The sequence below is a fragment of the Crinia signifera genome, chromosome 12 (assembly GCF_055691185.1).
Source record: "Crinia signifera chromosome 12, ASM5569118v1, whole genome shotgun sequence".
NCBI lineage: Eukaryota > Metazoa > Chordata > Amphibia > Anura > Myobatrachidae > Crinia > Crinia signifera.
In genome coordinates, this window is record NC_139228.1 from 5,565,737 (window position 1) to 5,592,597 (window position 26,861).

The following is a 26,861-nucleotide window of genomic DNA, read 5'->3' on the forward strand; positions in this document are numbered from 1 at the left end:
ATCTGCAGGATATATCACTATGTACCTGTCAGGGGGTAGATGGGACAGAGCGATGTTCTGCAGGTCACTAGGGAGGTCAGTGATGTCATAATCTGCAGGATATATCACTATGTACCTGTCAGGGGGTAGGGGGACAGAGCGATGTTCTGCAGGTCACTAGGGAGGTCAGTGATGTCATAATCTGCAGGATATATCACTATGTACCTGTCAGGGGGTAGGGGGACAGAGCGATGTTCTGCAGGTCACTAGGGAGGTCAGTGATGTCATAATCTGCAGGATATATCACTATGTACCTGTCAGGGGGTAGGGGGACAGAGCGATGTTCTGCAGATCACTAGTCAGTGATGTAATAATCTGCAGGATATATCACTATGTCCCTGTCAGGGGGTAGATGGGACAGAGCGATGTTCTGCAGATCACTAGAGAGGTCAGTAATGTAATAATCTGCAGGATATATCACTATGTCCCTGTCAGGGGGTAGATGGGACAGAGCGATGTTCTGCAGGTCACTAGAGAGGTCAGTAATGTAATAGTCTGCAGGATATGTCATTATGTACCTGTCAGGGGTTAGGTGGGACAGAGCGATGCTGTGCAGTGGTGTAAGTGCTCAGTACCCCCATTAGCGATATGCCCATCTTACCCGCTCACGGGTCGGATAGTAGGATGCGCAGATGACGCACTGCAGTCTCTGGATGTAAATACCAAACAAGCTGATGAGGAAGGCCACTCCGTGCAGCGCTCCTGTATGGGCAGAGGACACTGGACAGTCACTATTATGGACAGACACACAGGGACAATTCAGATCTGACCTTCGGAGCCCTGAGATTATTTAGCCACCGCCCCGCCAGAGTGAAATACCGCCCATGTGCAAGGCTGCGAATAGCACTGTCAGAGGTCCTCCCAGGAAATGGGCGGGTGCCACCCCCAAACCCGACCACCTGGCAGCCTCCCAGCCTGCATTAAAAAGCTGTGATGCATTCACGTAACTCACACCCCAGCGATGAGGTCTGAATTGGGCCCATAGAGTTAGGGATGTACAAGGGTAGGGAATACTGTACAATAACTACGGGTGCCGGACGGGGTCCCGACAGGCATTTACCCGACGTCGGTATCCGACTGTCAAAACACCGATAGCCGGGTACCCGACGGCCACCTGCTATTTTCCCTCGTGGGGGTCCATGACCCCCATAGAGGGTGAATAAAATAGGTGGCTCCCGTAGCGAGCCCCCGTGCCCGCAGAGTGGCGAGCGCAGCGATCCCGCAAGGGGCTTTGTTGCGCTCGCCATGCTGTCTGGGTCCAGCCACTCGGGATCCCGACGTCGGGATAATGACTGTCGGGATCCCGACTGTCGGACCCTCATACCACACCCAATAACTGCAGAGACAGGATGCCAAGTTCCGGGCAAGGAGTAAGAGCGCCATCCAGTGGTGACACTGCCAATACTCATATTAACGCCAGAATAGATCCTTATTGATACCTTACCATACTGGTGTCAAACTCATGGCCCTCCAGCTGTTGTGGAACTACATGTCCCAGCATGCCCTGCCACAGTTTTAGCAATTCATTATATAAAATCTGTGGCAGGGCATGCTGGGACATGTAGTTCCACAACAGCTGGAGGGCCATGAGTTTGACACCACTGCGGCGGGCGGGGGCTTACCACATATACTCCCCAGAATCTGCAGACCCCTGAATCATGAATGTAGTAGCCCAGGCTGTGGCCACGTACCGATCAGGAGGTACACGCTGACCTCTGGTGGTGAGGGACGGATGAGGCACTTCTTAGAAAAGATGGTGATGTTCGCATTCTGGAGGATATTAAATGCCTCGACCACCCCTGAGAAGATCTCATGGAAGAATCCGGTCCCGGTCGTAGCCAGCTTCACTAGCACCGGAGCTGTGGGCGGAGATCTCGTCATTACATGCAGCAACATTGGACGAATACAGTCTGTGTGTGTGTGTGTGTGTGTGTGTGTGCCTGGATTCTGGGGTCACCGTTCATCTGCCATACAGGATATACGGTCTGTGTGTGTGTGTGTCTGACTTCTGGGGTCACCATTCATCTGCCATACAGGATATACGGTCTGTCTGTGTGTGTGTGTGTGTGTGTGTGTGTGTGTGTGTGTGTGTGTCTGACTTCTGGGGTCACCATTCTTTTGCCATACAGGATATACAGTCTGTGTGTGTGTGTGTCTGGATTCTGGGGTCATCGTTCATCTGCCATACAGGATATACTGTCTGTGTGTGTGTGTGTGCGTGCCTGGATTCTGGGGTCACCGTTCATCTGCCATACAGGATATACGGTCTGTGTGTGTGTGTGTGTCTGACTTCTGGGGTCACCGTTCATCTGCCATACAGGATATACGGTCTGTGTGTGTGTGTGTGTCTGACTTCTGGGGTCACCGTTCATCTGCCATACAGGATATACGGTCTGTGTGTGTGTGTGTGTGTGTCTGACTTCTGGGGTCACCATTCATCTGCCATACCGGATATACAGTCTGTGTGTGTGTGTGTGTGTGTGTCTGACTTCTGGGGTCACCATTCATCTGCCATACAGGATATACGGTGTGTGTGTGTGTGTGTGTGTGTGTGCCTGACTTCTGGGGTCACCATTCATCTGCCATACAGGATATACGGTGTGTGTGTATGTGCCTGACTTCTGGGGTCATCGTTCATCTGCCATACAGGATATACGGTCTGTGTGTGTGTGTGCCTGACTTCTGGGGTCACCGTTCATCTGCCATACAGGATATATGGTGTGTGTGTGTATATATATATATATATATATATATATATATATATATATATATATATATATATAGCAAGATGTGGAAGAAAGGCACTCCCTTGGATGATAAACAGCAGACAAATGCCCAGGTGCGCTTGCAGAAAGGGATGGAGGTGCGGTGCTTGGCACTCCAGGACTTAGTACAGCAAAACAAATGACACGGAGGTCTAGGCTTTTAGCAACGTTTCGAGCTTTATTCGCTCTTCTTCAGGCTCAACACAGAAATGTAAGAAAGAACTAACCTTTATAAGATGACCCTCCACCATGCTGGGGCTGCTGCGCTCCCGTCCCGTGGTCCGGTATCAGTGACGTCACACCTGCTGCGACGCGCGCCTTCCGGCGCCCTGGGACTGTTGGGTGGTTGCCAAGCAACCCCTACAAACAAAAAGTGCAACATACATGTTAAAAACTGACAAGAATAATAATCACATAAGTCACACATCGTATTCAATGTGGTGAGAGCAATACTATGCAAAATGGAAATATACAGGGCAAAAAACATTTGATCTACGCAAAAAGTCAAAGGGCTCTGACGACATGCCTGCACAAGTAGAAATGAATATGCGTATTGAACTTAAAGGCAGAGAAGTGGTACTTGAAACAAATTTATAAAAAGCAAGTCAGGCTACAGTATTCATTGAGGCCAGAAGGATGCACCGTATTTAACCGGTGTATCCATCTAGCCTCCCGTTGCAGCAATAATTTGCCGCGGTCACCACCTCTGATGCTGGCTGGTACTTGATCGATTATTTTGTAACGTAAAGTTGCCAGACTGTGGCCTTGTTCTCTGAAATGCTGGGGTACGGGCTGCTCTGTACCTGTCACTTTCCCCTCCAGTGAGTGCCTGATGGTTGACCTGTGTGTCGCCATTCTCTCTTTTAGGGTCCTAGTGGTCTTACCCACGTACCAAAGCCCACACGGGCATTTGATAATGTATACAATGTACATACTCGTGCATGTGAGGACCTGTTTTATTGGGATTTTGACTCCTGTATGGGGGTGACAAAAGAAGCTGCCTGTTTCTAGATAACTGCATGTGATGCAGTTGATACACCGATAACATCCCGGTTTCTTCGTCATGAAATGAGTAGAAGTAGGTTTATTAAACCCCGTGATATCATTGCGTACTAACCAATCGGTTAGATTACGCTGTCTCTGGAAACTGGGTAATATAGAACTTTTGTTGAAAGATTTAAGGGCAGGATCTCTCTGGACCATTGGCCAAAGATCCCTGGCTGTTTTGACTATATTAGTGCTGGCATTATGGTATTTTTGTACAAAAGGAATTTTGACCAGTGCAGAGTTAGGTTCAGTGTTCTTAGGTTCAAGCGTTTTTTCACGCGGAATGGACATGGCTTTTAATTTGGCCTTCTGTAACTCTACTGGGTTGTAACCGCGGACCAAAAATTTTTTTATCATTACATCAATTTCTGTTTCTGCTTCTATGATGTTATCACAGATGCGTCTTACGCGTAAGAACTGTGAGTAGGGCAAACCCCTCACAGTGGCAATAGGATGTAAACTGGAACTATGCAGCATGGTGTTGCGATCCGTCGGTTTCTTATATAACGAAGTTTTTATATGACCATTCTGTAGATGAAGAACCACATCCAAATAATGCACTGTACTAGCACTGATTTCATATGTAAACTTAATGGTACTATCCAGTGAGTTCACATATTCCACCAAATCTATGAATTCCTGCTCGCCACCAGTCCAGATGACGAGCAGATCATCTATATATCTGGTAAAAAAGAACCACTTGTCACAAATAGCAGAATTGCTAAAAAAGAAATCACGTTCTACATCAAACATGTAGGCATTTGCGAACGCCGGAGCTACGCAAGAACCCATTGCGCAGCCCCGGCGCTGCAAATACCAGTTCCCATCAAATAAAAAATAATTTTTGGACAAAGTTAATGATAACAACTCAATGAAGAATGTTAAATCAGGACCATTGTATAACGGGCTAGCAGCAAGTAATCTTCTGGTTGCCTCTTCCCCCGCCTCTTGCGGGATATTAGTATATAAAGACACAATGTCCAGGGTGCATAAGAAACTGTCCTTGGGTATTTCAGGAAGATTTTGTAATTTCACCAGTAGGGAAGTAGTGTCCTTGAGGTATGTAGTTTGGGCTTGAATGGTCGGTTGGAGATAAGAGTCAAGATATTTCGAAATTTTGTAGTATATGGAGTTCCTGGCGGCTATGATGGGCCGACCTGGGGGGTTAACCGCATTTTTATGCAACTTCGGTATCGAGTAGAGTACCGGTGCAGTCGGGTGTTCCTCATACAGTAGTTTTGCCGTGGCTGCTGTGATGATGTTTGCCAAATAGGCTCGTTCCAGAATGCGGAAAAGTTCAGCATTAAACTGTGCAGTAGGGTCCTGTTGTAGAAGTCTGTATACATCAACATCCTCCAATTGTCTTAAGAGTTCTGTGCGGTATTGATCGATATTTTGCACAACAATACCTCCCCCTTTATCCGCAGGGCGGATTACTATGGTATCATCTGTACTGAGATTTTTAAGTGCTGTCAGTTCGTTCTTACTCAGATTAGCCCGAAAAGGTTTTTTTTTTACCGATCTCTTTGGCTTTAAAGTCCAAGACTTTATTAAAGCATTTTAAAGTCTGATTGTTGGTCACAGGGTCAAATTTAGGGGTGCCCTTAATATTTAGGGTAGGTGTCTTGTTGATGGAGGGTTGGATCAATGCCTCAGCTGGTTTTTTATCGAAATATTCTTTAAGGCGAAGTTTTCTGTTAAATTTAAAGGACTCCACCTGCCACTGGAAGTCATCGTGGCCCACTGATGGCACGAAATTGAGGCCTTTACTTAAAACGGTCATTTCTGTAGATGTCAATTGTTTGTCCGATAAGTTGAAAATCAGGTTATTTACGTCTTTGTTTTTTTCTTGTTTTTTGCTGATCCTGAGGCACTGGCCGCCCCGTCGGATTGTTTTGCGCTTTTCCCGGCTATCCGAGCCCGGGTACTTACCCCTAAAGGGGGTCTCTTAGACTTCTGATTCTCGTCTGACTCACTTTGGGTGGTATGGCCTCCACTGGAGGTATCGGTTTCACCCCAGGGTTTCCTGGTTCTCCAATGTTTTCTGCGCTCTCTCTGTTTAGAGCCTGATGCAGAATTTTGTGTCCACAAATAGACGTTGTTTTCAGTATAGTCTCTATGGACCGTTTCAAGCTTGTTGCGCTTAAACTTGATAAGTTCTCGGCGATATTCGTCGAGTTGTGTAGACAATTTTTCAATCCACTTATTGGCAGTATCTTCCTGCAAGTGTTGCAGGCTGCTTTTTTCTAGAATATCTATTTTCTCCTTGACAGCAGTTAATTCCACCGTGGCCTCGGAGATAACCAACAAAATGAGATCTAAACTACATTTATTAAGAATCGCAACCCACTTGCGGCAAAATTCAGGGTTGTTCTTACCTATAGTGGGTGCGTTCTTAATCCGAAAACCTCGAGGGATATGAAAGTGACAGGTACAGAGCAGCCCGTACCCCGGCATTTCAGAGAACAAGGCCACAGTCTGGCAACTTTACGTTACAAAATAATCGATCAAGTACCAGCCAGCATCAGAGGTGGTGACCGCGGCAAATTATTGCTGCAACGGGAGGCTAGATGGATACACCGGTTAAATACGGTGCATCCTTCTGGCCTCAATGAATACTGTAGCCTGACTTGCTTTTTATAAATTTGTTTCAAGTACCACTTCTCTGCCTTTAAGTTCAATACGCATATTCATTTCTACTTGTGCAGGCATGTCGTCAGAGCCCTTTGACTTTTTGCGTAGATCAAATGTTTTTTGCCCTGTATATTTCCATTTTGCATAGTATTGCTCTCACCACATTGAATACGATGTGTGACTTATGTGATTATTATTCTTGTCAGTTTTTAACATGTATGTTGCACTTTTTGTTTGTAGGGGTTGCTTGGCAACCACCCAACAGTCCCAGGGCGCCGGAAGGCGCGCGTCGCAGCAGGTGTGACGTCACTGATACCGGACCACGGGACGGGAGCGCAGCAGCCCCAGCATGGTGGAGGGTCATCTTATAAAGGTTAGTTCTTTCTTACATTTCTGTGTTGAGCCTGAAGAAGAGCGAATAAAGCTCGAAACGTTGCTAAAAGCCTAGACCTCCGTGTCATTTGTTTTGCTGTACTAAGTCCTGGAGTGCCAAGCACCGCACCTGCATATATATATATATATATATATATATATATATATATATATATATATATATATGTGTGTGTGTGTGTGTGCGCATGCGTGCCTGACTTCTGGGGTCACCGTTCATCTACGGTCTGTGTGCGCGTGATTGGTCAGTGGCAGGAACAGACAAGTATTAGTCTCAGTTTGCGGAGGAGCCATGGGGTGCAGCACTGGGATTCACCCACCTTGGGCCACCACGTCGGCCTTCAGATGGTATGCCGCCATATCCAGGAGCCAGAAGACGATATAATCGAATAACACAAACAAGAAGACGATGAGCAGATTCCGGAAGACATTGATAATTGCGAATGTGTAGCCTTTCCTCTCACTTCTGGTCAGGACGATGGAGCCTGGGGTTAGGGGAATAAAGAGTTAATTGTGTTTATTGATAGTATGACACAGCCATGCCCAGACATGTACCCATGATGCCCGCCTGCCCCATACCGGGGCGGATGTAGTCATAGGCTTCTGTGGAGGAGAGAGGGAGTAACGACGGCAAATTGCTTCTTATCATCATAACATCGACCTGGATGAATTCCCGTGTAATGTAGACATTGTCAAAGTGGTCATCGTACAGGTACTTCTGGTGGTAACGCATGGCCCTGAGGAGAGGACCACACATAGATAGTAAGAGGTATGTATGTGATGGCATGCTACATACAAGTGCATGGATACATGTGTCTTACATTATGAAGATGTAGCCAATGACAAAGATCATGGAGTAGGTGAAGAAGCCGAGAACCACCATGTAGGGCTTCATGTTCTCCTGGATCTCCTCTATGATGGCGCCAGCCACCTGCAGGATACTCTTGTTGGAATTCACCTGAACTTCAAACGCGTGGATCACCGTTAAATTAAACTGGAACTGGTCTTTGGTGTATCTGAGCACGGAAACCAAGGCTGGCAGAGGAGAGGGGGAAAGGGTGAGAGAGGACATAACACTGTGACCCAAGGCTGGTGGAGGAGAGGGGGAAAGGGTGAGAGAGGACATAACACTGTGACCCAAGGCTGGCAGAGGAGAGGGGGAAAGGGTGAGAGAGGACATAACACTGTGACCCAAGGCTGGTGGAGGAGAGGGGAGAAAGGGTGAGAGAGGACATAACACTGTGACCCAAGGCTGGTGAAGGAGAGGGGGAAAGGGTGAGAGAGGACATAACACTGTGACCCAAGGCTGGTGGAGGAGAGGGGGAAAGGGTAAGAGAGGACATAACACTGTGACCCAAGGCTGGTGGAGGAGAGGGGGAAAGGGTAAGAGAGGACATAACACTGTGACCCAAGGCTGGCGGAGGAGAGGGGGAAAGGGTGAGAGAGGACATACCACTGTGACCCAAGGCTGGTAGAGGAGAGGGGGGAAAGGGTGAGAGAGGACATAACACTGTGACCCAAGGCTGGTAGAGGAGAGGGGGGAAAGGGTGAGAGATGACATAACTCTGTGACCCAAGGCTGGTGGAGGAGAGGGGGGAAAGGGTGAGAGAGGACATAACACTGTGACCCAAGGCTGGTGGAGGAGAGGGGGGAAAGGGTGAGAGAGGACATAACACTGTGACCCAAGGCTGGCGGAGGAGAGGGGGAAAGGGTGAGAGAGGACATAACACTGTGACCCAAGGCTGGTGGAGGAGAGGGGGAAAGGGTGAGAGAGGACATAACACTGTGACCCAAGGCTGGTAGAGGAGAGGGGGGAAAGGGTGAGAGAGGACATAACACTGTGACCCAAGGATGGTGGAGGAGAGGGGGAAAGGGTGAGAGAGGACATAACACTGTGACCCAAGGCTGGTGAAGGAGAGGAGGAAAGGGTGAGAGAGGACATAACACTGTGACCCAAGGCTGGTGGAGGAGAGGGGGAAAGGGTGAGAGAGGACATAACACTGTGACCCAAGGCTGGTGGAGGAGAGGGGGAAAGGGTGAGAGAGGACATAACACTGTGACCCAAGGCTGGTAGAGGAGAGGGGGGAAAGGGTGAGAGAGGACATAACACTGTGACCCAAGGCTGGCGGAGGAGAGGGGGAAAGGGTGAGAGAGGACATAACACTGTGACCCAAGGCTGGCGGAGGAGAGGGGGAAAGGGTGAGAGAGGACATAACACTGTGACCCAAGGCTGGCGGAGGAGAGGGGGGAAAGGGTGAGAGATTCCGTGGTCACCTGCCCTGGGGCTGTGGGGTGCATATACAGATGCACAGACACAGCCATAGGTCAGACGGCAGGTCATATAAGATTGCACCTACACAGCATATACACATCCCATAAATGGCCATACTTGTACATGTACTCCCCATCATCTCCCACACAAGGTCCCTTCCTATATCCTCAGTGCGATCGGACTCGTTACAGCCTGCCGATAATCACTCAACATAGCGTCATGGCGTCCAACTGTGAATCAGTCAACCTGTAATTCTACAGAACCGTCCCCATGTACACATATCCCTCTGCACACAGGGGAGAGTGGGGAAAAGACCACAGCAAGGGACAGCAGAGCCACAATGACCACAGCATCTGCACAGAGGGGAGAGTGGGAATAAGACCACAGCAAAGGACAGCAGAGCCACAATGACCACAGCATCTGCACAGAGGGGAGAGTGGGAATAAGACCACAGCAAAGGACAGCAGAGCCATAATGACCACAGCATCTGCACACAGGGGAGAGTGGGAATAAGAGCACAGCAAGGGTCAGCAGAGCCACAATGACCACAGCATCTGCACACAGGGGAGAGTGGGGAAAAGACCACAGCAAGGGACAGCAGAGCCACAATGACCACAGCATCTGCACACAGGGGAGAGTGGGGAAAAGACCACAGCAAAGGACAGCACAGCCACAATGACCACAGCATCTGCACAGAGGGGAGAGTTGGAATAAGACCACAGCAAGGGACAGCAGAGCCACAATGACCACAACATCTGCACACAGGGGAGAGTGGGAATAAGACCACAGCAAGGGACAGCAGAGCCACAATGACCACAGCATCTGCACAGAGGGGAGAGTGGGAATAAGACCACAGCAAAGGACAGCAGAGCCACAATGACCACAGCATCTGCACAGAGGGGAGAGTGGGAATAAGACCACAGCAAGGGACAGCAGAGCCACAATGACCACAGCATCTGCACAGAGGGGAGAGTGGGAATAAGACCACAGCAAAGGACAGCAGAGCCACAATGACCACAGCATCTGCACAGAGGGGAGAGTGGGAATAAGACCACAGCAAAGGACAGCACAGCCACAATGACCACAGCATCTGCACACAGGGGAGAGTGGGAATAATACCACAGCAAGGGACAGCAGAGCCACAATGACCACAGCATCTGCACAGAGGGGAGAGTGGGAATAAGACCACAGCAAAGGACAGCAGAGCCACAATGACCACAGTATCTGCACAGAGGGGAGAGTGTGAATAAGAGCACAGCAAGGGACAGCAGAGCCACAATGACCACAGCATCTGCACACAGGGGAGAGTGGGGAAAAGACCACAGCAAAGGACAGCAGTGCCACAATGCCCACAGCATATGCACAGAGGGGAGAGTGGGAATAAGACCACAGCAAAGGACAGCAGAGCCACAATGACCACAGTATCTGCACAGAGGGGAGAGTGGGAATAAGAGCACAGCAAAGGACAGCAGAGCCACAATGACCACAGTATCTGCACAGAGGGGAGAGTGGGAATAAGAGCACAGCAAAGGACAGCACAGCCACAATGACCACAGCATCTGCACACAGGGGAGAGTGGGGAAAAGACCACAGCAAAGGACAGCAGTGCCACAATGACCACAGTATCTGCACAGAGGGGAGAGTGGGAATAAGGGCACAGCAAAGAACAGCACAGCCACAATAACCACAGCATCTGCACACAGGGGAGAGTGGGAATAATACCACAGCAAAGGACAGCAGAGCCACAATGACCACAGCATCTGCACACAGGGGAGAGTGGGAATAAGACCACAGCAAAGGACAGCACAGCCACAATAACCACAGCATCTGCACACAGGGGAGAGTGGGAATAATACCACAGCAAAGGACAGCAGTGCCACAATGCCCACAGCATCTGCACACAGGGGAGAGTGGGAATAATACCACAGCAAAGGACAGCACAGCCACAATGACCACAGCATCTGCACACTGGGGAGAGTGGGAATAAGACCACAGCAAAGGACAGCACAGCCACAATAACCACAGCATCTGCACACAGGGGAGAGTGGGAATAAGTCTGCAGCAAGGGACAGAAGAGCCCCAATGACCACAGCATCTGCACACTGGGGAGAGTGGGAATAATACCACAGCAAAGGACAGCAGAGCCACAATGACCACGGCATCTGTACACAAGGGAGAGTGGGAATAAGCCCACAGCAAAGGACAGCAGAGCCACAATAACCACAGCATCTGCACAGAGGGGAGAGTGGGAATAAGTCCGCAGCAAGGGACAGAAGAGCCACAATGACCACGGCATCTGCACACTGGGGAGAGTGGGAATAAGCCCACAGCAAAGGACAGCAGTGCCACAATGCCCACAGCATCTGCACACAGGGGAGAGTGGGAATAAGAGCACAGCAAAGGACAGCACAGCCACAATGCCCACAGCAAAAGCAGAACATAAAAAACTGACAAACATTCTATAACTTACGGTTTCTCAGGTGCTTTCTGACCGCTGTCTGAATGTAGGATGGGATGATGCAGAACAGGGTGACCGCTGCAACACAAACATACTGCTATCAGGCAAATATCACACTGGCTGGATCTGGGACAGCTATATAGATACTTTACAGTGGGCGTATAACATGAGATTGATGTTCTTATCCTAGGTTGGATGTAGGACCAGGCACCAAACAGTTAAAACTTGGCAGCCCCGGCTCCTCTTCCCGGTATGCCCTGCCTCCAACCCAGGGAGCCAGTTAGGTTAGCAAGCCCAAGGCAGGAGTGAGAAGAGGAAGGAAGAATGTTAGACACACAAGTCATAAAAGGTACAGTGACACCAGAGGAACACAACATACATTCAGGTGTGTTAGGGAGGGATCCCTGTGTCTCCTATGGATCTCACAGAAAGAGATTTAACAAGTAAGAACATAAATCTCCATTCATTCTTCGCTCCATAGGAGACACAGGGCTGACACTGGGACATCCCGAGCAATGCTGGAAGGCTGAGACGACCACGTAACCGCCCTGCAGAGCTGTTCTGCCGAAGAACCTCCGCAAACAGCCCACTAAGAACTCACAGACTTGGCCGTCAGTGGAACAGCAGAGTCCACATGAGTCTGTTGAAGAGTAGAATGGAGCCAGCAGGCCAGCCTCTGTTTGGACGCCGGCAAACGTCGCTTGTGAAAACAATGGAGCACAAATGGAGCATTTGACTTGCAGAATTTCGTGTGACATAAATCCAGAGGGCTCATACTACATCCAAAAAGGCCTCCCCAGGAGAGGAGTGAGAATCCCAGAGGGCCAGAACAATAATCTCCTGGTTCATTTGGAATCTAGAGACCACTTTGGGGAGGTGATCTGGTCGTGTCCAATGGACCACTGTGTATAGTCCAAACGGAAGTGCGCAGCAAAATGAAAACGCGGGTTTTCCGGGAGAATGGGCACATAGATATCCAGCTACAAAACGATGAAACACAGTGATTCCATGCAGAACTTCAGGATCCAGAGGAACCTGTTCTGGCACTTTATGCGGAGGACGGGACGATACGCCGTTGGGTTTCTGAACCAAGAAGGGGCTAGTATTGAAACCTGCACCCGTTTGAGCAGTGGAAATTGGAACAATAACCCTAGAAACCAGGAGAGACCATTTATCATCCTGCAGAGTCCCTGCTTTTTCTGGATCCAATGGCAAACTGGTGGAATAGAACTGACAGGGGGATGCCAGGGAAAGGTGAGAGCATAGACCCAGGAGACCATGTCACAAACCAAAGCATCCATTGTGGTTTTCTGCCAGATGGCCGAGAAACGAAACAGCCGACCTCCTACGCTGGGATCCCCGGGTGGACGTCCTCCCTGTCAAGCAGTAGGTTTTTCAGTTGGTTTAGGGCAGGGGTAGCCAGCTCCAGTCCTCGAGAGCTACCAACAGTTCATATTTTCCAACTCACCTCGTGGGTACACAGGTGCACTCATTACTCACTCACACATTTTAAAAGATCCACAGGTGGAGCTCAATGCTTCACTGGTGATTCTGTGAGGAGACCTGGAAAATGTTAACTGTTGGTAGCTCTTGAGGACTGGAGTTGGCTGCCCCTGGTTTAGGGTCTGGAAGACCTGGACTGATGCCCTAAAGCTTAAATCTGGCAAAGACCTGCCCAAGAAATTTCCCTGCGGACGAAAGGGAGCCGCTTACCTTCTCCACGGCATCCGGCTGTGGTCACCAGTGTCCAGCGCGTAAGGAAGCCCCTGCTATAAAAGGTGCTGCAGCTCCTACTGGCACCAAATAACAACTGGCTGCCTGGGTTGAAGTCGGGGCATAGGGGGAGTAGGAGCCTGGGCTGTCCAGAGGCAAAAGTTTTAACCATTTGGTGCCCGGTTCTACTGTCCGACCTGTGTCCCATATGGAGCGAAGAACATAGGTGTGCAGGCGGGTGTGACAGGTGTGCAAGCGGGTGTGATAGGTGTGCAGGTGGGTGTGACAGATGTGCAGGCGGGTGTGATAAGTGTACGAGTGGTTGTGACAGGTGTGCAAGCGGGTGTGACAGGTGTACAGGCGAGTATGATACGTATGCAGGTGGGTGTGAAATACGTGCAGTTGGGTATGATAGTTTTGCAAGCGGGTGTGACAAGTGTGCAGGTGCGTATCATAGGTGTGCAGGTGGGTGGGACAGGTGTGAAGGTGGGTATAAAAGGTGTGCAGGCGGGTGTGACAGGTGTGCAGGCGGGTGTGAAACGTGTGTAGGTGGGTATGATAGGTGTGCAGGTGGGATTTGATAGCTGTGCAGGCGGGTATGACATCTGTAGGTGGGTGTGACAGGTGTGCAGGCGGGTGAGACAGGTGTACAGGTGTGTGTGTGATAGGTGTGCAGGCAGGTGTGAGAGCTGTGCAGGTGGGTGTAAAAGGTGTGTAGGTGGGTGTGAAAGGTGTGCAAGCGTGTGTGACAGGTGTGCAGGTGGGTATCATAGGTGTCCAGGCGGGTGTGACAGGTGTGCAAGCGGGTGTGACAGGCATGCAGGCGGGTGTGACAGGCATGCAGGCGGGTGTCATAGGTGTGCATGATAGGTGTGCAAGCAGGTGTTACAGGTGTGCAGGTGGGCGTGAAAGGTGTGCAGGCGGGTGTGACAGGTGTGTAGGTGGGTGTGATAGGTGTGCAGGCAGGTGTGATAGGTGAAAATGCAAAAAGAGGTAGGATAGCAGCGCTCTAGGGATTTTATCCCAGAGATTTGATCAAGTAAATTAAATTGGATGATCTTTATAAATATTTATTAATACCACATCAAGGTTAATACATATTCTAAAATCGTATAAGGTAAAATCAGTTAATAGCAAACAATGCCCATACCCACAATTGAACAGCGAAGTAGAGGGAGAGTCCGTTCCTATTAGGCCCAAACCTTTGTGGATAGGATAGTTACCACTCCTGGTTAAATGCTGGAATACTTCTGCAGACACCGTCCATAAGTCCAAGTGGCCGGCCCAAGATTGGCACAAATAACCGGTATCCACTGGCAGTTTGAAGAAATGGTGGGTCTTTATACAGCAGGAGGAGAGATGCCTGGTGCACCAGAGGGTGAAATGGCCTTCCAGATGGAAGAGGGTGGTCAAGGCAGTTCAATCCTCTAGGGCTGGTCCAGACTACAATCCCAAGTCGGTAGGTGGATGGTGGGCAGGGACTTACTGACGCGTTTTGCCGCTCCTGACAGCTTTATCAAAGGTATAGTGCTTGTGGGCATGTGTGGGTATATACACCTTAAGGAAAAGGTCACATGACCAAACAATCAATCATCATAGATCATCCAATTATGTCGACATATTGAATAATAGTATCATAGGGCAGGAGGCAGACCATCATTTAAAACTAAACATACATACTAATGCATAAAACTAAAATAAAAGTTAGATAAGTTTTTATTGTAAAAAACGGTGTCACGACCACCATGGCAGTTACCTTCGCTCCCAGTGCTGTCTCTGACCTACAGTGCCCTGGCGCTATACCCTCCACCTTGGCGCTCACCTCCGCTCCTGGTTCCGGTGCCGACCTGCAGTGCTCTGTCGCTCTGTCACCCGCCATGGCATGTGTTCCTTCTCTGGGTGTCAGTTCTGGTGCGCAGTGTCCTGGCGTTCTGGCTCCGGGCAGCGTGAGGCGAGATCCGCCATAATGGCCTCCGCGTCCTACTAGGCCTCAGGTTGGGAAGCGCCGGCTGCATCGCCTCCGCGTAGTATTCCTCGCCGGCTGGATTGTGTCGCCATACGGGCGGCGGCCATCTTGTTGGTTCCCAGAGCCTATACTTCGCAGCTTCAGTCGTGATGTCATTCCCGCGGCCAATCACCTTGCAGCTCAGCCCATAAATACTGACTAGCCGGGCCAGACCGGCAGTCAGTACAATGTTGTCCATCAGATAGCATCTCGCTGTGCATCTCTGGCAATTCCTGCAGCTTACTGCTACAGCCTGGAGAAGGGTCGAGGAGAAGGGTCGAGCTACTACCATACCATCTTTGAGTACTCCCAAACCACCACCTCCGCCAGTGGAGGAACCCATGCAAGTTAACCTCTTCAAGTTGACTCCCGAGGAACACAAGCGTCGTCGCACCGAACAACCGGGAAACGCCAGAACCTAACCTGTGTTAATGGCGATTAAATATGACCAGAGAGACAATAAGTGAAAAGCGCAGGTTACGTAATAAGTCCGCAACCTGCGTACCCTTTATACCTAACTACGTGCGAACAAAACGTAGCGCAGCGTAGCGTACCTTGTATTGTATATTGTACACCAAGAACCAATACCTTAATAAGAGATTCCTTCGCAGTAATTTGTCTCTAATCTGCGAATATACCTTTATGGACAGTGTCCGTAATATACCTTTATCGCAAAATGCGAATAACAGACACAAACCACAGTATAGAAGTAAGGAGATAAGAACTCCATAAAAAGGTTGTATTTAAGTCCCTAATGGACAACAGGGGGTTACAGGAATAGAAGATACAGGTTTAACAAGTGATACAATATGCTAACAATGAATACTAAACAGGCTCTGCTAAGGAGAAAGAATACAGATACAAGACACAACCAGCCAACTATACAATAAGTATAAATACCGTTAATGCAACCGTTACCCGTCTCATCATATATGCGAAGTGCAGTCCGGTCAGAGCTCACTATCGTTCAGGGCTGAACTATAGTCCGGTAGAAAAGTCATGGGAAGGTGGATGTGCCGAAGAGACCCTGGCTGCTCTGGGTCGCCTATCTTATAGGGTCAGAAAGGGGAGGTCAAAGGCCGTTTTCATTGGTCGGAGGTCGTATGTCAGTTCAGCTGTGATTGGGGGGTTAGACGCTGCACCTGGTCTGAATAGGTGCAGGGGAGTGAACTTTAAGAGTCCTTTGTTTGATGGTTTCGGCGTCAGCAGGGATAAGAACTGGTTTCATCTAGTTTCCTTTGTTACCTACTTTCAACAGAAACTGTCTCTGGAATATGGATTATGTCCATAACTATCAGGCAGTGTATATTGCGGAATATTCGCAATGACCGGAATACTTCGCATAATGAACTGAACGGAACGGTACTAAACACGATACAGACAGATGTATGCAGGGCTAACTAAGCTATGTGTGGCGTTCTAAACCTTTAACTATATTTTATTTAGTGTCAGTATGTTATTATGAATTTATGTGTGATAGTATGGCTACTCTTCTGGTCCACTTTGTCACACATACTCGGGTATGTAAACTTTATTTGCGCAACTCTGCGAACCAAAATGGCGGCCATACTATCCTAAAATGGCGTGTGTGTAACTCGACTTCCATAGTCCACCCTTTAACAGTAAATATAAAACTGTTACAATACAAAACATTTCACACGATAATACAGAAATTCATAATCCTAACAAAGAAATTGGGATCCATGAATTAAACATATAAGGGGAGTAAACCATCTGCTCTTGGCCGATCCGGGATCACGGATAAACGATGGGCCGCATTTATCGAACAATCTACTCAGGGTCACGAAGGATAATGTACAGTTTTGGGATCAAAATAAAAACAGGGGTGGTTACAACATATACACGTTTTTCAGATATGGCATCCTTTGGTAGGTATTGTTTGTGACAACAGACCCTTGAACTCTTTGTTGTCTCTCTTTTTTGGTATGCTTTTAAGTATGATGGTATTATCACTATCAAACATCCGGTCCTGGGTAATGTATCAAGTTTATAGATTCTACCTTGACCTAAACTGGGATGGGTAACACACTCTCAGAACTCTGTATTGTCCGTCCAATGCCTGGCAGCAGTGCGGCGGCGGTATCCTTGATTTTGAAGATAACGGATAGTGGGGGGGAGACAAGAATAGGACCCACAACAATAGAGAAAACTGAGAAAGGAAAAATTTGGTTAGTGATCCTTCCAACCTGTTACCAGTGGGGTGTGTCACAGTCCCTTTTGTAGCTTGTACAGGTTGCTTGACCTTAGCTGCTCTCCAGTCCTCCCGAAATGGTGCCTCTTAGCGATTTCTTTCTTTCGCCCTCGAGTGTAAGGACCTTTTGGTTTTCTGTTCCTTTGGCAGTAGGACGAACGTACCCGAATCTCTCTCTCTGCGACTTTGTTATTGAGGTAGTGCTGGTCAACAAGATCTGGGGTGGTCCTTTCCAAAGGTCTATCAAGCAACCTGTATATGGCAAAGCAAGGGAAACAACAACAACATCTCCTGGTTCATGGTTATGACAGTTCACAACAGGTGTCAACAAAGTCCTTTTGCTGCAGTTTTCCAGGTGTGGATACATCACTTGCATTTGTGGTCTAGGATCTCCTTGTGGGATTACCATAACCTGTGGCTGCCCGCCAAGCAATGTTTCGATGGGGACCAATGAGGTGGAGTTCTGAGAGTGATTCTACTACTACAAAAGAGATTATGGGGTGTACCATCAGTCCCTGAAGGTTCATACATGACTTAAACCTTTCATATATATAAATATACTTGCATACTCAAGGGTGCTTCTGGGCTGCTATATCTATACACACAAACGTCAACACATATATATATATATATATATAAAAATAAATAAATAAATAAATGCTTCTAGAGTGGACTGTACGAAGCCAATTTTGTATTACCTGCAGAGGATCCTGCTGGAGGAGGGATGTGGAGATGGCTCTGTGGGAACAACCGTTGCAGTTTCTTTCCCCCCAGACAAGTAAGGCATGATCCTGTCGTCTTACCTGTCTGTGGGCACGCCAGAAATTTCGGACTAATTTTTTTCCACATACCTTCCCTGTCAAGACAAGTCAGGCCATGGGCTATCTCTGTCCTGACAGTTTGGCATGTTCTCAGAGTCACTGGTTTTCCTTGTCCATCTTTCTATTCCTGTCCACATCCCTTCGGCTTCCAGACTGCTTCTCCTGCAGGGGACACAAATCTTGTATTTCTATGTGAATGTACTGACATTTACAGGGGGGACACAAACATTATCCGCAGAGCGCATGGCTCACCCAGCTGCCTTGCCAGCATGTTCATTATCAAGTGACACTGAATCCTCATCGAAGATGTGGCCTTTACACTTGATAACAGCCACTCTGTCCGGCAGCTGTGTGACTGTCAGAAATCTTTTAAACTTACAACGCTTGCGCCACTGGAGTGCCAGCTACTGAAACAAAACATCTGAGGCGCCATAGGGCCTAAGATCTTCTGTATTACCCCAACAAACATACTTGGAGTCGGCATGAATATTGGCTGTTTTTCTCTCAGTTCGCAGTACTATTAATGAGACTGCTGTTGCTAAGTGAGACGTCCAATGGGTTCAGCCTCTACTATGCCTTTTCCATCTATTACGGTATAGCCAGTGTACAATTTTCCCTCTCGGTGTTGTGGAAAGAACGAAAAAAAAATGAATTACCTCTTCCAATGGGTTGTTACCACCCTTTGGGGGCATGCTGCAAAAGGTCTGACTCAAACATGTCATGCAATCATATTCGTCTCGGCTCCCACTAAATTCCACCATTCCAGCAACCTCAGCACCAATCCACCCTTTGTGCCTTTGGCGGGCACACCTGGTAAGAGTGTTGCTGGGTTTACAATATTACCCATTTTACATGGTAACATCAATGCAAGTTCCCATTTAGTGAACTTGGCTGATGAATATTTTTCACATGTTTAGGCAGAATTTTAGGAGTGTCCAGACTATATGAGGAGCATAAACAGTTAAAACACACCCCAACACCACATTCTCAGTTTTGTTTACCAGTAGTGCTATGGCAACTACACTGTGTAGACAAGTAGGAAGTGCTCAAATAATAGGGTTTAATTGCACACTGCAGTACGACATTGGTCAGGCTGGCATCACCAGGTTTCTTACGTCACTATATCTGTCGCCCCCTCAGCAGGTCTAATATTCTAAATCACATGGTCTCTTGTGTCAGTTTTACCCATGGCAAAAGCTATAATCAGGCCTGTTTCTCCTTCTTTATCCACATCTGTCTGTGAAGACATGGGTATTGTGATTGCACCTATTTATATGTAAATGCATTTTACAACCCTTTTCATTCTTTGTAGAAGGGGAATGCTTTGTGCATTACTTGGACTGCTTTTCACAAGATGGTGGCTGTGGTTGCCCTTGGTAACATTAGGAGTAATGCTTAAAGTTACTGGGACTTTGTTCAAGATTTACTGAAAAATATATTGTGACTACTCGCTTTATGGGGTATCGCGTATTCACAATGGGTATTTTTCTCTGCTGGGAGTGCGACAGATTTTTCGAACTATTTTTCTATGATTTGTGGGTTTATGGTTACTAATGTGTCCCAGATTTCCCTCCCCCTCCCCCCCTTGTTCAGGCGCAACCGCAATCCGTCCTGAGATACCTTATGTCCTGCCTCAGGAGGATACACCAGAAGTTGTCTATCGCCAACTGCTGGTGCTGTGGATGAGGAAAGGACATAACAATAGATCATTAACCCATTGTATTGGTATTTACCCATTTGTGGGCCGTAAGGACAGTGTGCGATCTTGCAAGACCCGGGGGAGGGGCTTGGTGGCTTTCTGAGGTTTCTGGAACAGAAAAGTAGGGAAAGGAAAAAAAATTGGAAAAAGAGAGAGAAAAACTCAAAAAGGGTAGAAAATATTAATGACAGTAATGTGTACATTTATTTTCAACCGAAAATTTTTCTTTTATTTTGATGACACCAGGATTTAGCACTATGGGGGAATTGGCTCTCAACTATTTGGTTCTTACCCTTTTCAACTCCTGTTCTGATTTGTAAGCCCTCCCTTTCTTTCTGTTTCCCAGTGTGGTTGTGACTATGGGCTGTGTCTAGGGGTATTTAGCTAAAAGTTCTCTTTTGGGAACCTTGTTATTTCACTGGGTATTTTTCCAGCTCAACCTCAGATTTCGAATGGTGAGGCTGTACTTTGGGGCGCTATACTTTCGGTTTTTAACAGGGTTTCTATTGAAGCTATGGTTGCCATTGATCCTGTGTCCTTCCCATCTTTAGTTCAAAGGGAACTCGGTATTTGTGCTGTAGTTTTTAGCTACCTTAGATGGATTTGACTCTATGACAGTGGAATACAACATTAGCCTCTGAGGACTGTCCAGCATATCTTGCACTTCTTGTGTAAGATTTCTAGGAGTGTCCAGAAATACCCCTTCAGGGGTGCAATAGATGACACATCCCATTTTACATAGTAAATCTCTACCCAGGAGGTTAGTCGGGGCCGCTGCAGCCAACAGGAAAGAGTGTTTGGTATGCAGAGGCCCGATTGTAACCTCCGCTGGTTTCGTCAGTGGGTAATGTTGTATTTTTCCTGTTACCCCAATTGCTGCTACTGATTGGTTAGTGAAACCCAAATGAAGAGGAGTGTTGAGAACAGATCTGGCCGCCCCTGTATCAACCAAAAAGGTTTGCCTTACTCCAGCTATATCAACCTTCACCTGAGGTTCCTCTCTAAGGTGTTGAGTTAATCTAACTGGCTGTAGGATACAGGTATGACCTGTTTCCTATTGTCTGACCTGGGTTGCCCTTAGCAGTGTCAGCCATCAGATGGGGAGGAGGCATGTTGCGTGACCTGTCTGTCTCCTCTCATTGTCTAGGGGCTGGGTATCTCCGTGTCTCACCTTTGTGAGATTCCCATTCTCGCTTATGTGTCTGATAATTCCTGGGGTTTCCTAACCTACAATGAGCTGAGTAGTGACCTTCCCCATTGCAGTTGTAACAGATAATTGGTTTTCTACCTGTGTCCCTGGTGTTTCGTTGGTATGCAGTTTTGTTTGGGGCATTAGTAAGGGCTTGGATGCTAACCATCATCAGTTTGTCAGTTTGCAGTTCCCTGTGCTTTGATATGTTTTTGTCATGGACTACGGCAGATTCCCGTAGGGCATCTACTGTCATTCCTCGCCAATTTGGGAACGATGTTTGGACCCTGTTCTTCAATTTCTCTCTCAGCCCCTCCACTAACACAGAGACAACCATCTCCCTCAGGTGTGGGTTACCCTTAAGATCGGCGACACCAGTGTGTTTTGATACCGTCATCAAACCCCGGTTGAAATATTCGCTAGCTGATTCACTATCTTTTTGTTTGATAGTGAATATCTTGCTATATTCCACTGCTGCGGGAAAATACACTCCCAACTGCAAGTTGATTAGGCGTATATTTTCCTGGTTGATCTCATCATTTATCTCCTTGTCCACCTTCAATCCACTATCCTGAATGAATTTCGGGATATCGATGTGAGTGGGGAGACAGGCCCTCAACATGATTCTCCAATCCTTGTTGGTGGGCTCATCAGAGTTTCCCAGATCCCTTACAAATTTCTGACATAATGTCAGATCTTTCCTAGGATCAGGGAAATCTGAAATGATGGACCGCAGCTCTAACCGTGTCCATGGGTTTAGCATGGTCATCTTTCTGGTAGGTATCACACCCTCTCTGTCTGCCTTACCATAGGGAACTTCCAGTGTGCGCATAGGATATGTTTGTACCACATCCGCATTACTGGGACCTGCTTGGGAGTCGTCTGTGTCCGTGCTGTGTAGTGCCTTCTTACCTGGGTCCAAGACTATGCTGTTGGCATCAGCCGTCTCCTCTTCCTGTGCTAGAGCCTCAACAGCGGGTTGAGCTTTTCCCTTAATCATATTAATTGCATGGGAGACGGCCAGTGCCAACAGCTGCTCGTTTTCCTCTCGGGTTTCCTTATAAGGGGATAAAACAGGGTACAAGTTAGCAACTGATACGTTCTTACTTATGTCTTTCTTATAAGTCATTAACCCCTTCGGCACATATGGGGGTGGGGGAGCTGATTCTATTTTGGCAACGGTTGCATTTTTTTTGTGGCTGATTGTGTCCAGTATTGCCAGATCTCTGGTTCCCCATTGTTCCTGTCCTTCCTTCTGCCACAATTTAAGAATATCTATATGCTTCACTCTCTCCTTACGACTGGAGAGTAGGCATATTTCATCTTTTACTGCCGATAAGATTTCTGGATCGAAGCTACCAACACTGGGAAATTCTAACTTGCTGCCTTGTGTCATTTTTCTCCATTTATTTTGGTAAACAACTGCGAGTTCACCGTGCTTCCTGCACATAATGAAAGCCGCCGACACTTTGGGTCGACTAGATTCCTCCCTAACTGACTCGGTATCCCTGTGTGAACCGTTATTACCCATAATTACAGGAATAAACGTTCACAGCTAGCAGAAACCGGAGGGCCGTTTATCAGTGAGTCACTCCCAAATCACTCCTTCTCCACAAAATGGCACTATTCCGCAATCAAGCGTGAAGCCCACTATGCGAGGTAATGTACTCAATCACCAAGTCTTTCAACTAGTAGCGAACTGCTAGCCAACTTGCAAGGTGCGGCAGTTTTTCCAGGGCACAGCAAAACTTGTTTTTCCTGTACCCCCAAAAACTGGTATTTCTAAAGTAGCTAATCGGATCACTGGGTTCCGATTTAGCCTCTTGTACCCTCCCAGTGGATCAAAATAGGTAGTTCCACGGAAGGGGCAGTTCCTATGGGCACGTCGTCACGTGAACCCGGACCTAACTGTACTGTCCTACACTGGCTACACTGCGCTTGAGTCGTGTCGTCACACACCCGTTCGCCTCAGTTATTTTTCACACTGGGCGCTAGTTACACCTTGGTCTTATGCTTATTTTTTAAATATTTCTGTACAGAAAATCTTCCCAGGCTGGTAGCTTGTCACTAGATACTTATGCAGGTATAAATCCCTTATAATAAACTATAGGAATCTATTAAAATAATGCTTGAGTTGCTTGCTTATGAGAAAAATGAACAAAAAGAAAAAAAAAACTTATTTTCTCTTTATTTAATCACCACCTTATCCACAGTATATTGCTATACTGTTTAAATAAAGCTAGTGGTTCAATACTGTTCACCTTTGAGTTCCTATGTGTGCTGCATGTGCAGTACCAATGAACAGCCACGTGTGTACATGCGCTGTTCACAGGCCGCCGATGAATCGGCCACCCACGTGTTCTATAGTATATTTGCAAGGTTGCACTCGGGTTTCGCTATACGCAGTAATTGCGCCTAAATGTGGAATAAATCCCTTAACTCCGTCCGAAAGTTACGTATCAAGATGCGAAATAAATCCCGCACTTAATCCGTAAATCACGTACAAAGATGCGAAAATTTCCCGATATGGGCACGTGCGCGCGCACCTTGCGTAATATACAATAGACGCTTTACGTTACTACAAAAGGCCCAGGGCTTGTCGCCACGTGGCGGAGTCTCTGGTTTTGCAGTAACTAACAATAAACAGTTATAGTTTTGCACAGAGGGGATCCTCTATGTACTATAATAAACACAAACTCCACGTGTGCGAACCTTATCGCACGTGGTACATATACTATAATAAACAAGCAGCCCAAGACACTATACCCCGTTAAACTACTTGTGGCAGGCAGAAGTACAGTTTACTAAACACTTAATATATGCTTTAAACACGTGGCTTTCACTTATTGTGCTCCGGGTTCAACGCTAGCACTTCCCGAACCCCGCACCGCCGCGGACCCGGCCTATCCAGCAATGGATAATACTTCCACCCTTTTGCTGGTATAGGTCGGTTCGCACGCCTGGTACTGAGTTCTGGAATGTGGAGCGGACGGACGCGCCCCCAATTGTTAATGGCGATTAAATATGACCAGAGAGACAATAAGTGAAAAGCGCAGGTTACGTAATAAGTCCGCAACCTGCGTACCCTTTATACCTAACTACGTGCGAACAAAACGTAGCGCAGCGTAGCGTACCTTGTATTGTATATTGTACACCAAGAACCAATACCTTAATAAGAGATTCCTTCGCAGTAATTTGTCTCTAATCTGCGAATATACCTTTATGGACAGTGTCCGTAATATACCTTTATCGCAAAATGCGAATAACAGACACAAACCACAGTATAGAAGTAAGGAGATAAGAACTCCATAAAAAGGTTGTATTTAAGTCCCTAATGGACAACAGGGGGTTACAGGAATAGAAGATACAGGTTTAACAAGTGATACAATATGCTAACAATGAATACTAAACAGGCTCTGCTAAGGAGAAAGAATACAGATACAAGACACAACCAGCCAACTATACAATAAGTATAAATACCGTTAATGCAACCGTTACCCGTCTCATCATATATGCGAAGTGCAGTCCGGTCAGAGCTCACTATCGTTCAGGGCTGAACTATAGTCCGGTAGAAAAGTCATGGGAAGGTGGATGTGCCGAAGAGACCCTGGCTGCTCTGGGTCGCCTATCTTATAGGGTCAGAAAGGGGAGGTCAAAGGCCGTTTTCATTGGTCGGAGGTCGTATGTCAGTTCAGCTGTGATTGGGGGGTTAGACGCTGCACCTGGTCTGAATAGGTGCAGGGGAGTGAACTTTAAGAGTCCTTTGTTTGATGGTTTCGGCGTCAGCAGGGATAAGAACTGGTTTCATCTAGTTACCTACTTTCAACAGAAACTGTCTCTGGAATATGGATTATGTCCATAACTATCAGGCAGTGTATATTGCGGAATATTCGCAATGACCGGAATACTTCGCATAATAAACTGAACGGAACGGTACTAAACACGATACAGACAGATGTATGCAGGGCTAACTAAGCTATGTGTGGCGTTCTAAACCTTTAACTATATTTTATTTAGTGTCAGTATGTTATTATGAATTTATGTGTGATAGTATGGCTACTCTTCTGGTCCACTTTGTCACACATACTCGGGTATGTAAACTTTATTTGCGCAACTCTGCGAACCAAAATGGCGGCCATACTATCCTAAAATGGCGTGTGTGTAACTCGACTTCCATACCTGTAAGAGAGAGGGCAGGTTAGGGGTTGTAGTCACCTCTCCAAACAATAAAGACTGTATCCTCCAGGTGTCTCTGCAAGTCAAACATCAGTTCAGACAACTGCCGGCTCTCCTAGATTCAGGGGCGGCAGAAAGCTTCATCACTACTGATGTTGTCAAGCATTGGCACCTTCCCACTGTACCTCTTCATCACCCTGTCTACCTCACCGCTGTGGATGGTAGCCGTATTCTAGGAGAGACGGTTACTCTTCAGACTCAGCCACTGACCCTACAGATTGGACTTTTGCATTCTGAAAAAAATTCAGTTCTTCGTTATTCCTAAATCCTCCTACCCAATCGTATTGGGTCTCCCCTGGTTACGTGCCCATAATCCCAGAAACGATTGGGTAACGTCCCAGATCCAAGCCTGGGGTGCAACTTGCACCAAGTCATGCCTCAAGTCAGTGGCACCGACACGTCAGCTCTCCTCTCAAGTCCTTGAGGGGCTACCCCCTCAATATGAAGAATTCTCCGATGTCTTCTGTAAAAAAGCTACAGAAAAACTATCCCCATCGTCCTTGGGATTGTTTGATTGATTTGATTCCAGGGAAAAACCCTCCTCGGGGACGTACCTATCAATTGTCTCTATCTGAAACACAGGCCATGTCTGAATACATACAAGAAAACTTAGCCAAGGGATTCATTCGCCCCTCTTCTTCTCCTGCTGGAGCCGGCTTCTTTTTGGTTAAGAAGAAAGATGGGGGGTTACGGCCCTGCATCGATTATCGAGGACTGAATGAGATCACTGTCAAAAATAGTTACCCGCTGCCTCTCATCACAGAACTGTTTGACAGAATCAAAGGTGCGACCATCATTTCCAAATTAGACCTTTGGGGCGCTTACAACCTCATTCGTATTCGTAAAGGAGATGAGTGGAAGACCGCTTTTTAATACCAGAGATGGACATTACGAATATCTTGTCATGCCGTTCGGCCTAAGTAATGCGCCAGCAGTGTTCCAGTCGTACATGAACAAACTCTTCCGTGATCTTCTTTATCAACATGTCGTGGTATACCTCGATGATATCCTGATCTATGCCAATAGTCTACAGAAACATCGAGAGATCATCAAAGAAGTACTCTATCGTCTCAGGGAAAATCTTCTCTTCTGTAAATTGGAAAAGTGCATCTTTGAAGTCACATCTATACCCTTTCTGGGGTATATTGTTTCAGGCTCCGGTCTGGAGATGGATCCAGCCAAAGTCGAAGCAAACCAGACATGGCCTCTTCCACACACTCTCCGAGGGGTCCAGAGATTCCTCGGATTCGCTAACTACTATAGAAAATTCATCAAGGGATTCTCTGCTATAGTAGCGCCCATAACTGTTCTCACTTGCAAGGGTGCCAAACCCTCCAATTGGCCTCCAGCGGCCCTCTAAGCCTTTTATCTTCTCAAGAAG

The 26,861-nt window shown here is 47.4% G+C and overlaps 1 protein-coding gene across 4 annotated transcripts in view; it reads right to left on the reverse strand.

Annotated features, from left to right (window-relative positions):
- DCST2 (DC-STAMP domain containing 2) overlaps positions 1–26,861 on the reverse strand; it is a 73,129-nt gene that overhangs the window by 20,631 nt on the left and 25,637 nt on the right. For all 4 annotated transcript variants that reach the window (XM_083166694.1, XM_083166695.1, XM_083166697.1 and 1 more), the window contains 6 exons: positions 11,618–11,683; positions 7,697–7,910; positions 7,455–7,612; positions 7,196–7,360; positions 1,731–1,898; positions 641–741 (listed from right to left, as the gene is read on the reverse strand). In XM_083166694.1, the coding sequence (XP_083022820.1) occupies positions 641–741; positions 1,731–1,898; positions 7,196–7,360; positions 7,455–7,612; positions 7,697–7,910; positions 11,618–11,683 (872 nt within the window). The remainder of the gene's footprint in view (positions 1–640; positions 742–1,730; positions 1,899–7,195; positions 7,361–7,454; positions 7,613–7,696; positions 7,911–11,617; positions 11,684–26,861) is intronic.